General features: G+C 40.6%; 1 protein-coding gene across 1 annotated transcript; it reads left to right on the top strand.

Annotated features, from left to right (window-relative positions):
* The first annotated feature begins 11,304 nt into the window (after positions 1 to 11,304).
* LOC309551771 (receptor-transporting protein 3-like) lies at positions 11,305 to 13,930 on the top strand. Its single transcript, XM_082252463.1, has 2 exons — positions 11,305 to 11,466; positions 13,549 to 13,930. Exons 1-2 carry the CDS (start codon positions 11,327 to 11,329, stop codon positions 13,898 to 13,900), a joined length of 492 nt encoding a protein of 163 aa, XP_082108589.1. The 5' UTR covers positions 11,305 to 11,326; the 3' UTR covers positions 13,901 to 13,930.
* The last annotated feature ends 778 nt before the right edge of the window (positions 13,931 to 14,708 follow it).

Raw genomic sequence — 14,708 nt, 5'->3', positions numbered from 1 at the left:
AGGAGGGGAATGCGGTGGGAGGAGTTGTTCCCCTTTTTAGACGACCTCTTTGTGTCCCGCCCCCCTCCTGATATTATTGTGGTGCACTTGGGAGGTAACGATGTGGGTAAAGTTAGAACCCTGGATTTAATTTTCCGTATCCGTGATGACCTGCACAGCCTGAAAGTGAGATTTCCGGGAATGGTTGTTATGTTTTCGGAGATCGTTCACAGGCTGGTTTGGTCATCCGGTCGTTTGCGTTTACTAGGAAAAGTCAAGAAGCGTGTTAATCGGGCGCTTGAGAAATTTCTAGCACAGGTGGGGGTATTAACGTATAGGCACTCGGACCTAGAGGGTGGAATTAATGGTTTATATCGGGAGGATGGGGTTCACCTCTCGGGTATTGGCCTGGATATTTTCAATGCCAACCTTGGTTCGTTAATTGAAATGGCCGCGCTGCGGGGGTTTGGTGACAGGCAATGAGGCATTGCCTGTCCTGTGGATGTTGATCAATTTGATCTGCTGTAAATGACAACCCGAGTTGTTTATGACTGGGTTGGTCTGTATTTTATATATATATTTTTAAAAAATGGTTTATGTTTATATTTTATACCAGTTAATAAAGTAAGCCGCGGCCTTTTATCCAAATTGGTGTCTGAGTGCCTTATTATTATTATTAATAAAAAAAAAAAAAAAAAAAAAGGGTATATAGTTTAGATATACTTGCTAAGTTTGGTTGTTTTAAAAAAAAAAAAAAAAGGTAAGCATTACTCCTTCCTACCATCCCATATTAGAAAGGGGGCTAAATTGGCCCCTCTTTCTTATGGGATGGTGGAAGGGATAGCTGGGAGTATAGGGTTAAAGTAAGGCTTAGGTAATAAGGCCCATATATTTCCTCAGGCTAGTTTTCCCGCCAGGAGGGGTTACTAGGCAGGTTAGTGGGGTCTCTAGGTGACTTAGGTAGTTGTTAGGCAGTTTAGCATATTGCAGAGGGCTCTCAGCGAATGAGCCCCTTCTCCCCGCCCGCTCGCCTCAGCCTATGAGGTGGAGGTTACCTCAGAAGAAGGCTTATTTAAGCTGCTGCCCGTCTCAGGGGGCTCAATCTTCAGGAATCTTTTACCTGTTTTCCCCTCCCCCCCTCCCCCCCTCCCCTGGTTTTGTCGCGGCTTCACATAAATTAACTGGTTTGGGTCACCTCTGTTTCAGAGGGGGACGTGTATTTTTATTTATATTTATTATTCTGTATTTATTATTGATATGGTATATGGTTGGATGTTGATCAATTTGATCTGCTGTAAATGACAACCCGAGTTGTTTATGACTGGGTTGGTCTGTATTTTATATATATTTTTAAAAAATGGTTTATGTTTATATTTTATACCAGTTAATAAAGTAAGCCGCGGCCTTTTATCCAAATTGGTGTCTGAGTGCCCTATTATTATTATTAATAAAAAAAAAAAAAAAAAAGGGTATATAGTTTAGATATACTTGCTAAGTTTGGTTGTTTTAAAAAAAAAAAAAAAAAAGGTAAGCATTACTCCTTCCTACCATCCCATATATGGTAATGGAATACAAGGTATTAACCGTGCTAATGGAAAAGAGAACAGCAGCAACTTCAAGTGTGACCACACCCTAAGCAGAATCTCTATAATAAGTCGCGCTAGCTTGAATGATGGAAAATAAAGTCCATAAAGTCCATATGTATTAGGATCACAGTATTCAAACAGGCTCCCTATGGGTATACGCTTACCAGAAATGGTAAATAAAAAGGCAGGTTCTCTAAGATAAATCTCATCCCCTTGATAGCAGACTGGAACCAGTATTCTCGCGTTGATTCAATGGTATTGGATAAAAAATATAAAACGCAATAGCGTAAAACCCAACACAAATGGAAAAACTTAAACACCAATGTGAGTGAAAAAAACTGGATAAAAGTGTGTGAAACTCCACCAGTGTAAATTAAAACAAAAAGAAATAAATTTGCTCTTACGTGGGACACCTATAGGTACCCCTTACCAAAAATAACTGGAAATACGTGCAAAACATATGGGTGAGGTGCAATCCTATAACGGCTGGTGTCCCCTCTTACCACAATAAAGAGAAGAAAACGCCAAAGTGAATGGGAAATCTTAAGTAAGTGTCCTCTGTGTAGATAACCACCACCAACAACACTCGCCTCTTACCAGATAGTGATCAGATTGGGCCAAATTAAGTAGACAAAAGAATCAAGCAAGATGAGATGCCAGCCTTCACCAGTGAGATTTGCCTCTTACCCTAAGGGAATGGTCAAATCGCCTGTGAGAATGATGAACTTCAGGGGACCTGCAGTGGAATCCTGGACGAGTACCTCCAAAAGGGCCAAGGAGATCACCACCAAATGAAAAAGAAGGCTTCCATAGTGTAAAACCGTTTAGTTTATTAAAAGAATAAGGAGTAAAACTTACAGTAGCAAAGGAAATGTGGAGCATATATGTGTAGGCCGCCGGCCGGACGGTCTCCGCTCGTCCGCACTCCCTAGTCGCGATCAGATGACGTCAGTATGCCGGGTCCTTACGACGTTTCGTCACAGATGACGTTTTCAAAGGTGGTTGGCGTATTTTGATTGGTTTGCGCAAAAGTTATTGCGTTTACTAACTTTGGGAAAGATTTATGTAATTTAATTTGTTTTTTTTTTACTAGTAATGGCAGCGATCTGCGATTTTTTGCGGGACTGCAACATTGCGGTGGACAGATCGGACCCCTAACTGACATTTTTTACACTTTTGGGGGTACCAGTGATCTTACTACAGCAATCAGGGCTAAAGATATGCACTGTTACTGTAAAAATGACATTGGCAGAGAAGGGGTTAACTGTACTGGTGATCAAGGGGTTAAATGTGACCCTAGGGGCATGATTCTAACTGTAGAGGGGCGTGGCTTGTGAGATCATCACAGAGACATGAGATCCTATATACAGTGGGGATCGAAAGTTTGGGCACCCCAGGTAAAAATTTGTATTAATGTGCATAAAGAAGCCAAGGAAAGATGGAAAAATCTCCAAAAGGCATCAAATTACAGATTAGACATTCTTATAATATGTCAACAAAAGTTAGATTTTATTTCCATCATTTACACTTTCAAAATAACAGAAAACAAAAAAATGGTGTCTGCTAAAGTTTGGGCACCCTACAGAGTAAATATCTTGTACTGCCCCCTTTGGCAAGTATCACAGCTTGTAAACGCTTTTTGTAGCCAGCCACGAGTCTTTCAATTCTTGTTTGAGGTATCTTTGCCCATTCTTCCTTACAAAAGTCTTCCAGTTCTTTGAGATTTCTGGGCTGTCTGTCACGCACTGCTCTTTTAAGGTCTATCCATAGATTTTCAATTATGTTGAGGTCAGGAGATTGTGAAGGCCATGGCAAAACGTTCAGTCTACGCCTCTTGATGTAATCCCCCGTGGATTTCGAGGTGTGCTTAGGATCATTATCCATTTGTAGAAGCCATCCTCTCTTTAACTTCTGCTTTTTCACAGATGGCATCAAGTTACCATCCAAAATTTGCTGAAATTTTATTGAATCCATTTTTCCTTCTACTCGTGAGATGTTCCCTGTGCCACTGGCTGCAATACAACCCCAAAGCATGATTGATCTACCCCCATGCTTAACAGTTGGACAGAGGTTATTTTCATTAAATTCTGTGCCCCTTCTTCTCCAAACGTACCTTTGCTCATTCCGGCCAAAAAGTTCAATTTTAACCTCATCGGTCCACAGAACTTGTTTCCAATATGCATCAGGCTTGTCTATATGTTCTTTTGCAAAGTTCAAACGCTGATTTTTGTGGTGAGGACATAGAAGAAGTTTTCTTCTGATGACTCTTCCATGTAGACCATATTTGTACAAGTATCTCTTTATAGTAGAATAGTGTACCACAACTCCAGTGTCTGCCAGATCTTTCTGGAGGGATCGTGCAGTCAAACGTGGGTTTTGAATTGTTTTTCTCACAATCCTACGAGCTGTTCTGTCTGATATTTTTCTTGGTCTTCCAGATCTTGCTTTAACTTCCACTTTACCCGATGAATGCCATTTCTTAATTACATTCCGAACAGAGGATATTAACATCTGAAAACTCTTTGCTATTTTCTTATAGCCTTCTCCAGCTTTGTGAGCGTCAACTATTTTCAGTTTCAGTTTTCTAGACAACTGCTTAGAAGATCCCATGGTGCTGATTGTTGGGGCAAGGTCAGATGAGTCTGGGCATTTAAAACCTTTGAGATTGACATCACCTGGTCTTCCCAGACGATGATTGAGAATAGGGATGATCGAACTTTTGAAAAGTTCGGTTCGGCCAGAACATCCGAACTTCCCGAAAGTTCGGCCCGGATTTCAGAACCCCATTGAAATCAATGGAACCCGAACTTCAGTAATCAAAAAACACAATTTTTAAGCCCTAAAACCCAATAAATGCCCCTAAAAAGTCCCTAGGGTTCTGGGTCATGCCCCATTAACTATTAATCACACAAAAAAAAGTTCTTAAAAATTGTCATTTTTGATAAAAAAGTCAATTATTAAAAAAAAAAAGAGAGATTTTTTTGGTTTTGACTTTGGATTTAGTATCTAGGGGGTCTAAAAAGTGTACATGTGACGTTTCAGCTCTGTAGCATGTCCAGAACCATGAAAAAAGAAAAGATAATTTTTCAGTAGAACAGGGATGTGGGACCCTCCTTTTACACCTATCTGATCTTTTTGTTCTGGTTCTGGACATGCTACAGAGCTGAAACTTCACAGGTACACCTTTTAGACCCCCAGACACAAAATCACACAAAAAAGTTCTTAAAAATTGTCATTTTTGATAAAAAAGCCAATTATTGAAAAATTAAAAAAAAAAAAAAAAAAGAGATTTTTTTATTTTTACTTTGGATTTCATATCTGGGGGGTCTAAAAGGTGTACATGTGAAGTTTCAGCTCTGTAGCATGTCCAGAACCAGAAAAAAAAAAGATTGTTTGTATTAGAACACTTTCAGCTCAGGGGGTTGGCTTCTCTTCTCGGTTTTCACACCTTGCCGGTTTAATAGCAGGCATTTTTTTGGGTTCTTTGCAGTCAGGAAAAACATCTGAACTTGTGTATAGTGGTACTGTGCACAAGTTCTGATGTTTTGCCTGCCTCCAAAAACCCCCAAAAAATGCCAGCAAAAACACACCTGGGCATTTTTTTTTGACGCTAGCGGTTTTTTTTTGGCATTTTTTGGGGTTCTTTTGAGGCAGGCAAAACATCTGAACTTGTGTATAGTGGTATATATACACACATAATTATATGTATATAGACATATGACTGCTATGGAAGGGTTTTGTCACCCTTCCATATATAGACAGTCACTGTCTATGTATATAGACAGTGACTGCTATGGAAGGGTTTTGTCACCCTTCCATAGCAGTCACTGTCAGTTAACCCTACACTACACTACGGTCCCTTTACACTTAACACTTTCCCTATAGAAACTAAATTTTTGAAGCTAACTTAAGTGTAAAGGAGCACTCTAACTACACTAGATATCCCTTTCCTCACACTAAAAATAGCTAAATGACACTTTGTAACACATTAGAACAGAACAGCATTCCACTCTCTTCCATGTCCCGTACAAGAATGCTAGGAATTTGGTGGGGGCGATCTTATATACTGGGGGGCGTATTCACTAATGATTGGTCTAGGGACCCCCTAGTCACTCCAATCACATTCCTAGCATTCTCCTGCCCCCTCAATTGGCTTTTGCTAATGGTTCTGGTCCAATCACGGGCTTTTAAAGCCCATTTCCTGAAGCATTGCATTTTGGTCGGTTCTGGTTGCCGAATTCCGAACTTTTTGGGCAAAAAGTTCTAAATTCGGCCGAACCTCGAACACCCAATGTTCGGGCCGAACCGATGGTGGACCCGAACCGTTCGATCATCCTTAATTGAGAACAATCCATGACACTGGCAGGTCTCAGCCTTGCAAAGGGGGCAGTGCATGCTATAAATTCTGCAGGGTGCCCAAACTTTTGCAGACGCCATTTTTTTGTTTTCTGTAATTTTGAAAGTGTCAATTATGGAAATAAAATCTAACTTTTGGTGACATATTATAAGAATGTCTAATCTGTAATTTGATGCCTTTTGGAGATTTTTCCATCTTTCCTTGGCTTCTTTATGCACATTAATACATATTTTTACTTGGGGTGCCCAAACTTTCGATCCCAACTGTATCAGGATCACATAGCCTCTGTGATCATCTAAGGGAGAATGACAGATGGCTGTGTTTACATCAGCCGTCTGTCCTTCTCTGTCAGCTGCGGGAGATCGCAAGTAACACGCACTGGCTCCCCAGCTGACGAGTGGGGGCGGGAGCGCGCCGCTGGTGGTGCGCGCTCACCCCCTAGAGTCTCCTGATCGACGTAGTACTATATTGCTTCACCCAGGAGCGGCCATCTGCGGTGGGTGGTCGCCAAGTGGTTGAAGTGTGTGTGTGTGTGGGGGGGTCCTTTGCCTACATACTTTTGCTAATAGGTGTCCCTAATTCCCATTTTAGAAAGTAAGGAGATATGGGTCTCAAAGCAGCTGAATACCACTTATCTCTGTTATCCTAGTATCATTACAGCATTGAGGTGCAGCACAGAAGCTTAGTGATTAGTATTTCTGCCTTGCAGTACTGGGTTTCCCAGGTTGAATCCCGGTCAAGTCATTATATGCATGGAGTATATATTGTATGTTCTGAGCTTGTGTGGGTTTCCTCTCACACTTGAAAGACATGCTGGTAGATAAACGGGCCTAGTATGTGTAAGTATACAATATATATGGCCTTGGATTGTAAGTTCCTTGAGGGTAGGGGACTATGGCAAATGTACAGTATATTAAGTGCTACATAAATTGGTTGCGCTATATAATTATAATATTCCTTAAAATGCGCTTATACACACATTTTTTTTTTTATGGATCTTATATAATATAATGTCAAAAATTTGTAAAGCACTTTAAAAAGAACACTAAACTATTCACATATATGCTTACCATGGAAGGATCATATTGTCTAATGTCTCTACATCAGCTATACAGACATACAGTATACAATAATTCTATTATTGATTAGTAGCAGGTTGAATTTTGCTAGGAAATTCCCATCATTGCCTTTTCACACATCACTGACTGTTGGCAAACAACATTACAGCATTGGAAAACTGAAAGCTGACAGTTTCATTTCTCTAACTCATACTACAGATGATAGAAGGGAGGGAGGAGATCCTGGAATGATGATGCTAAAACCTACTGTATATAACAGCTGATTTTCTGGTGTGCGTGTACCATTCCTAACCATCGGACGGGTAAGTGATATCTGATGTGATGTAATAGAAACCCTGCACTGTTCATGTAATTATTGCATACAGCCATTATAAATATTTCATTTACATATGTATTTATGTAAACTTGACAGTCACGAAATTTGTTAAATGTGGTTTTGCTTTTGAATTATTTTATTTTTATTTATATTTCTATTCCCAGTGCATATGAAGTAACAATTACATGAAGTATGATATGTATGCACATAATCTATGAGAAACTACAGCAGGTTATTGACTTTGCTGCTATATAATATAGGTTTAACCAACTAAAGATCGGAAGATTTTACCCCCTTATGACCAGGCCATTTTTTGCGATACGGCACTGCGTTATTTTAACTTACAATTGCACGGTCGTGTGACGCTGTACCCAAATAAAATTGATGTCCTTTTTTTCCCCCACAAATAGAGCTTTCTTTTAAGGTATTTGATCACCTCTGCATTTTTTATTTTTGTGCTATAAACAAAAAAAGAGCGAAAATTCTGAAAAAATACAATATTTTTACTTTTTGCTTTAAAACATTCCCAATAAAAAAAATTAAAAAATACAATTTTTTCATCAATTTAGGCCAATATGAATTCTGCTACATATATTTGGTAAAAAAATCCCAGTAAGTGTATATTTATTTGGTTTGCGCAAAAGTTATCGCATCAACAAACTAGGAGATAGATTTACTGTATGCAATTTATTTTTCTTTACTAGTAATGGTGGCGATCAGTGATTTCTAGTGGGACTGCAACATTGCAGCGGACAGATCGGACACTTAACCGATACTTTTGAGGGGACCAGTGACATTACTACAGTAATCAGTGCTAAATATATGCACTGTTACTGTACTAATGACACTGGCAGGGAAGGGGTTAACACCAGGGGCCGATCAAAGGGTTAAACGTGTGCTTAGGAGGTGCTTTCTAACTGTGTGGGGGATTCACTTCTGAATGAACACAGAGACCTGTGTTCCTAAATAGGAGGAACACAAGATCCTTGTGTTCAACAGCGGTCTGCCTTGTTTACATCGTCAGGCCGACATTCTGTCTCCATGGGGAGCGATCGCGGGTGCCTGACGGATATCTCGTCCACCGGACCTGCTGATCGGCTCCCCCTCTAGCCAATCCGTGCATGTGCATGCCTTTGGGGGGTGCACGCACGCCCCCACTATCTACTACACAAAGCAACATACAGGTACGTTCTTTCACGTAACAGAGCCGACCTGCCACAGTAAAACTACAGCGGCTGGTCAGCAAGTGGTTAAGCTCTATCATTTAATGTTCTCCTCTTATCATTCTGTTACCTGTAGCAAGATAGCATGAAATAAAACTACAGCACCTTTACGTTTTCTATGTATACCTCAGAGAGTGAAAACTATGTCTAAACTTTTCTTAAAGCGGAACTGCGGAAGTTCCGTTGTAAGAAACAGTGAGCAGGCAGGGTTTTATTGCAGGCAAGACACGCATTGTCTCTCTTCTGCAATAAAATGCTCTTACTTGCCTGCTCACTGTCTTCTCCAGTATTTAGCTTACAGCACTAGGCTGGTCTCTGAGTGGCTGATGGCCTCCTGTGCATGAATAACATCACCCCCCGGCCACTGAAGAGGTCCAAAGACTGGCACTCAGAAGAAAAAGCCGGTCCTGGCGCAGGTCCGCAGGACCGTTGGATAAATAAGAGTTAATCCTTTAGTTCCACTTTCAGTCATTGATATACACTAGAGCATTGACTAGCCATGCTAGAAATGATGAGGTTTCCTTCAGACTTGAAAGTATTCACAGTGGTGGAGATTTACTAAACCTGATGCACTAGGAATCTAGTGCAGCTGTGCATGGTAGCCAATCAGCTTCGAACTTCAGCTTGTTCAGCTAACCCACCAAAGTAAAACCATTCTGTATATGCAGTATGCTTGCTTGTTATACTCACTATGGATCCTAAGGGGTTAACCCTCCGCATTGTGTAAAAAGGCTGTTTGATCCTGTCTTCTCTAATCCACCCCCTCCCCTTCTTCCACAGTGCCCAATCAATCTGCTGATAGAACAGAGACTAGGGGGCAAGCTGCAAATGCTCAGTTTGGCGTGTATTGCTAGAGAGTTTTTTTTTTTTTGGGAGGGTGCATGTGATCAGCACTGTCCAGAGGGTCAGGGGTCCTGCAGCCTCATAGGACAATCAGGGGAGAATGAAAAAAGTTTTAACCAGACACTGATAGAAGTCACAAGACTGCTATATACTGCTGATGATAAAAACATATTTAGCAGTTTATATTTACTAAAATAAATGCATTCCATGTTTTGTGTACTGTGGGAGACCAGATATAGTGAATGCAGGCTCCTGGGTTTAGTAACACTTTAAGCTTTGACAATACAATCCAGAAGATGATTTGTTTCTATACAGAGCTGCACCAGATTTTGCACTCTCCAGTTTTAGTAAATCCAACACTGAATCTAAAACCAAGAACAATAATGTAACACATTACACTTTACCAGCACTTGAAGCTGCACTGTTTTTTTTTTTTTTTTTAGGGCCAATTCACAGTGCTATTATTTTCTGCTTTAAAACCCATGGAAGGTAGGTTATATGGGTTCCAATGACATAGTCCACACCCATACAGTGTGTTCCAGTGCATTTCCAGAAAAAGTACAACATGCTGCTTTATTCCTGCACTGAACTGAAATGGGAGGCGGTAAAAAACATCAAATACGAACTGGAACGTATCAAATTAGCACCGGACTCCAGTACAGTATAAGAAAACCAGGAAAAAAGAAGAAAACAAAACATTTGGAATGCATCCAGAAATGCATACAAAAACGCATTGGAATGCATCAAAAACATGTTAAAAATGCTCATGCAGAAACACATTTGGAACTGATCTGGATTGTGTATCTGTGGTGTTAACCAGCCCTTAGTTCTTTTTTTTTTTTTTTTGTTTTCCTTTATTTTTACCTGAGGATCCTGCCAGTAATGCAGTGTTAGGGCTCTTTTACACTGCCGCTCCGCTGTTTTTATCCACTGCGGGACTTTTTTTTTTTCAAGGAGCGGATGACATTTGTGTCATCCGCTCCGTGTGTCCGCATATAATCCCATCTGTTTGCGGATGATATACGGACATAATGTAAGTCTATGGGCATTGCGGATGTCAGCGGATGACACCGCTGACATCCGATTTTCCTTCCTTTTCGTTTTTTGAACGGAGGAAAAATAGGGTTCTGTTCCGTTCCAAAAAACGGAACAGAACTGAAAGGAAGAAAATCGAATGCCAGCGGATGGTCATCCACTGACATCCGCAATGCCATAGACTTACATTATGTCCGCAAATCATCCGCAAAAAAATAGGATGATTTGCGGACATACGGAGCGCCCGTGTGAAAGGGCCCTTAGTCTTAAACACTCACTCTATTTATTTCACCCGATATTTAATTAGTATTACATTTTGTATCTAGTTGTAATTCAGCTTTCCTAAACACTACCTAAAGAGCAATAGAAACTAGGGGCATAAATATACGTGCTTGGGTCCCATAACAAAACTAAGGGATTCTTTGCCTCTACTTTCCATCTAAATGGCAATCTTCCTAATGATAGAAAATTCTGCTTTTCTCACATTTTTAGAGGTTTTCACACTACATATACATCCAGCTTATCCATACTTATCCATATTTAGTTGCCAAATACAATTGCCATTTGAATAAATTACTACAAAGCCAAATAGTGCTGGGTCCCCAATGCTGCTGGGCTCCATAGCAGTCACATCATTTTCTATGGTAACCCCCCTGGAAGAGTTATACAATAGACATCAATTTAAGTCAGCCAATATAGTATTCTCTCTTTAAAATGTAGGACTTGGGCTTTTTTAATAAACTAATTTATGATGGTTTGTCCCAGACAGGCAGATATCCCCAAGGTTGACTAGGTAGGAGATGACTAATCCTGCTGCCTTTTTTAACATTTTACACACATCTGGAGAAAATGTAATGCTTATGTTCTCTTTTAGTCCAGGAAGAGAAAGTACATTGAAAGAAGTGAAAATGAGTGTGGCAGTGTGGAAAGAAGAATTTGTGAATAAGATCATGGAAGCAGATATTAAAGATGAGTGGAAACTCGTAATTGATGAAAATCTTCTAAAGGGGGATAGAGGACTGTATTATACACAGAACACATTTGCCGGGTAAATACACTGCATGCATGCTTGTGGCAGCACATTTATAGTAAAGTATAAAGTATGAACAGATATCGAGCATGGTTTATTACCAAAGCATTCAGCTACACTGCCTTGGAGCACCACAAACCAGAAATGCTGTTTAATTCATGTTTATTATTCAAAGCAAACACACTCATCTATCCATGTCACCATGCTTTATTTTGCTGAGAAATCACTTTGAAAAACAACCCTATCATTTATGGCCATGTCCATCTTAAGGGCAGATGATTCATGTAGTAGTTACTACCTTAAATCCATCTGACCTTAGCTCAGGCATGCAGGCAGGAGGGTGTGCTTAGCTGAGAACCCCCCCAAGACTCCTGGGATTTATGGCATCGTTTGCCCAGGCATGGAAACCAGGAAGTAACTAAAGAAATGTAAAAAAGTTTAAAACAAGTAAATATAATTTATTTATTTTTTATTTATTCATTTCAGGTACTTATATAGCTTTAGCTACAGGAAGTAACTAAAGAAATGTAAAAAAGTTTAAAACAAGTAAATATAATTTTTTTATTTTTTTATTTATTTATTTCAGGTACTTATATAGCTTTAGTTACAGGAAGTAACTAAAGAAATGTAAAAAAGTTTAAAACAAGTAAATATAATTTATTTATTTATGGTACTTATATAGCACTGTCAATTTACGCAGTGTTTTACATATACATTGCACATTCACATCAGTCCCTGCCCTCAAGGAGCTTACAATCTAAGGTCCCTAACTCACATACAGTACAGCCAATTTTATACAGGATCCAATTAACCTACCAGCATGTCTTTGGAGTGTGGGAGGAAACCCATGCAGGCACAGGGAGAACATGCAAACTCCAGGCAGGTAGTGTCGTGGTTGGGATTTGAACCAGCGACCCTCTTGCTGCTAGGTGAAAGTGCTAACCACTACACCACTGTGCCGCCTACCTACCTACCTACCTACCTACCTACCTACCTACCTACCTATCTATTTACTTACTTGCTAGCAGCATAATGATTAAAAATTGTCAATGTTGCTTGAGAGAGTGAATTTCCACTTTAACTAAACAATCGGACCCAGTCAGACAAAACTACAGCTCTCCATTCACTAGGAAGGATGAGCATTGTAGGACACTATATACATGGACCTTGCTTTATGGACCTTGCTTTATGCACTGGTACAAATCATTTGGTAGAGGGGGGGTTATGGTGTGGGGTTGTTTTTCAGGGGTTGGGCTGGGCCCCTTAGTTCCATTGAAGGGAACTCTTAAGGCATTAGCATACCAAGACATTTTGGACAATTTCCTGCTCCCAATTTTGTGAGAACAGTTTGGGGATGGCCCCTTCCTATTCCAACATGACTGCGCAGCAGTGCACAAAGCAAGGCCCATAAAGACATGGATGAGCAAGTTTGGGGTGGAGGAACTTGACTGGCCTGCACAGTCCTGACCTCAACCCCACAGAACTCCTTTGGGATGAATTAAAGCGCAGACTGCGAGCCAGGCCTTCTTATCCAAAATCATTGCCTGATCTCACGAATGTGCTTCTGGAAGAATAGTCAAACATTCCCATAGACACACTCCTAAACCTTGTGGACAGCCTTCCCAGAAGAGTTGAAGCTGTTATAGCTGCAAAGGGTGGGCCAACTCAATGTTGAACCCTAAGGAGTAATAAAGGAGTTCTGCTTTTCATGATCCAGTGTGTGTCTGAACTGCATCACTCCCAGGACCCTACGTCAAGGTATAGGTGGAATGGAGGCAGACGGTAAAAATGAACCCCTTCATCTAGGATGCCATTAAAGTTAATTTGCGTGTAATGGCAGGCATCCCAATAACTTTAGTAATATAGTGTAGCTGTGACTGTGCAGCAGGTGTGTCAGACCTCTATGCTCAAATAGAGCACAGTGGTCCTCATCTTCAGCATGCCGCTGGGGAAGGGGAGTCTGATTGGTGGGAACTAGAGCAAATCCTAAAATAAGGCACAAGCTTAGATTCCTACTGGGGTCTGTTATGTATGAGTTTTATTTCTCTGTGACAGTAACTTGCTCTGACATATGCTTTTTTTTTTCTCTCTTTTATTTAGATTTAATTGCTCAAAGTGTAGACACCACTGGAAATCATCAAAAGTGTATATATTATTTCTGATGAACCAAAATAAAAACTTCAAACAAGGAAGTGTAAAAATGAGGATTTTCAGGCAGGAATGTAAAACCTGCACTGCTGATGTATTCGAAATCCCCAAAATCACACATGAAAATATTAAAAGAGTTGTCAGCAATGTGGTCACTAAAATACAAAAGAAATTTTATAGCATGCATGATCCAAATCAAGACTTGAAACCAGAATCATTTGGCAGGTCAGAAGGTCCACATGATAAAGAGCATTGCGAAGCCTGCAAACACAATTTGTGTGACTGGCAGGTGCAGCCTGGTTAATATCAAGAGCAACTGGAACCCCATGGACTATATCCATCCAATGTTTTTTTTTTTTTCAAATTCTTTATTTATATAAGTCATACAAGAGATCAAAACAAGTATCAAACAAAAGAATAATACTACAGGATACAATAAACGGTATCGGTAAACAGCAATCCCAGAAAGTGCATGACAGCAGAGATAAAATCTATAGGGGAAGACAGCATACCCGTAAAATATCCATATGAGGTAAACATTCCCGTTTTTTCCAGACCGGTAGAGTGCAATCAACTAAGCTCAAGACAATCACTGCAATCGTCTCAAGATGTGCTAGGAGGATGCAACAAGTCTCACGCACACGGGACCTCAGACATCCAAAGGTGTTTCCATTAAACATCTGGAGCGATAGAATAGAGGGATAAATGCAAACATCCAGGGTAAAAGGAAGAAGGGAGGGGGAGTGAGTAGGGGACAAGGGTGGGGGGGAAAGAAAGCAGTGGGGGAAGCTCCGGCATCATGCCGGGAGACCGGGAGACACATCGTGGTGTGGGTAAGTGGGGAAGGCCAGTCAGGTGTCATCAGTGTCCTCCTGCGCGGGCGACCCCGCTGACAATCACAGCTCCTGCCCCGAGGTCAGTCCCTGAAGTGCCATCCCCTCAGCAGAGAATATGAATACATTCCAGACGGACCAAGTCTTGGAGTACTGTTCCTTTCTGCCCTGTGCAGTGAGCACCATGTCCTCCAAATCGTTTATCCACTTGACCCTCTGCAACCAAAGGGCAATCGTCGGGGGAGAGGGGCTCTTCCAGCAGAGGCTGATACATGCTTT

The sequence above is a fragment of the Pelophylax lessonae genome, assembly GCF_965119305.1.
Source record: "Pelophylax lessonae genome assembly, chromosome: 3".
NCBI lineage: Eukaryota > Metazoa > Chordata > Amphibia > Anura > Ranidae > Pelophylax > Pelophylax lessonae.
This window is presented reverse-complemented; position numbering and strand designations above follow the sequence as displayed.

Coding starts and splice junctions, on each gene's coding strand:
- LOC309551771 (XM_082252463.1), top strand. CDS start 11,327: ATGAGTGTGGCAGTGTGGAAAGAAGAATTTGTGAATAAGATCATGGAA. Junction 11,467..13,548: donor ACACAGAACACATTTGCCGG/GTAAATACACTG, acceptor TCTTTTATTTAG/ATTTAATTGCTCAAAGTGTA.